This window comes from Trachymyrmex cornetzi, unplaced genomic scaffold (genome assembly GCF_001594075.2).
Source record: "Trachymyrmex cornetzi isolate Tcor2-1 unplaced genomic scaffold, Tcor1.1 scaffold88, whole genome shotgun sequence".
NCBI classification, from domain to species: domain Eukaryota; kingdom Metazoa; phylum Arthropoda; class Insecta; order Hymenoptera; family Formicidae; genus Trachymyrmex; species Trachymyrmex cornetzi.
Genome location: NW_017300223.1, coordinates 1,309,826 through 1,310,841, shown reverse-complemented (window position 1 = coordinate 1,310,841; position 1,016 = coordinate 1,309,826). Strand labels below are relative to the sequence as shown.

Here is a 1,016-nt window from a genome sequence, read left to right as displayed (position 1 = left end):
TGGCTGTGCCTATATTACGGCTGTAGATTTGCTAAATCAATGAAGTTTTTAGCTGTTTTAGCAAATCTTGTTTTTCCATGTTGAAAATAAGCGTGCAGCTGAGGTCACATTATTGGAACGAACGATACCGAGTTTGTAGAACTAAGATTGAAAGTCTAGAAAAAAGTATCGCCACCGAATAGAAAATACGTGTGTACAGGTGCTTTGCGAAGACTGGGATTGTCAACAGAGCCGAAATTCCGTGTAGTAGTAGTTACGCGGCCTTGCGATAGATGTTGCTGGCATATGTTAGATAAGAATAGATGTATGCGTTTGAGTAAGACAGAATTATATTATATAATATAATGTAAAAACTAAATCAAAGATGTCACCACTATTATCGAATTTGGAATTAAAAAAGTCTGTACTATCGACCTCGATCAAGTTCAGTAATCGGTTTAGCATCTCCTTAGAATTTTTTTTTTAAGAGGAAGAAGCTAACAAGATTTATTTGTTATGAATGTAAGAATACCTAGAAAATTTGAAGAAAACGTTAAAGAAATAATAGATATTTGCAAATATAATGTTCATCACTTTGAAACGCATAAAGCATCACGAAAGTATTTCCTATTGTTTCAGGCCTATGCGCAGCTTGCATGTTAGCGAAGGTTGAACAGGAACGTCTAGAAAGCTTGAAGTACGATAGAGCAACAATCTACGTTAAATGTATCGATGAAAACGTCGAATCTAAGATGGACGACGCTGATTATGAGGTAATGCAAAAATATCTTTAATCGATTATTTGTTTAACAAATTGTGATACGAATAAAGATTATTTTGACATAAGATAATCAAACGATCATAAAGACAGTTTAAGGGGTTATGCCTACCTGCATGGTCGGAAAAACACGTATTCTTGGAAATTATTTTTTGAAAAAATTTGAAGTGCTTTTGAAATGAACGTTTATGTTTTCAAATATATGTATTTCGAGGATAATTCAGTTTTTTTTATTGCAAAATGTCGATAAATAAGGAAG

General features: G+C 33.2%; 1 protein-coding gene across 1 annotated transcript in view; it reads left to right on the top strand.

The window, feature by feature from the left end:
• LOC108769295 (ubiquitin carboxyl-terminal hydrolase 48) overlaps positions 1 to 1,016 on the top strand; it is a 62,042-nt gene that overhangs the window by 31,113 nt on the left and 29,913 nt on the right. The window contains exon 13 of the mRNA XM_018520197.1: positions 619 to 752. Within this exon, the coding sequence (XP_018375699.1) occupies positions 619 to 752 (134 nt within the window). The remainder of the gene's footprint in view (positions 1 to 618; positions 753 to 1,016) is intronic.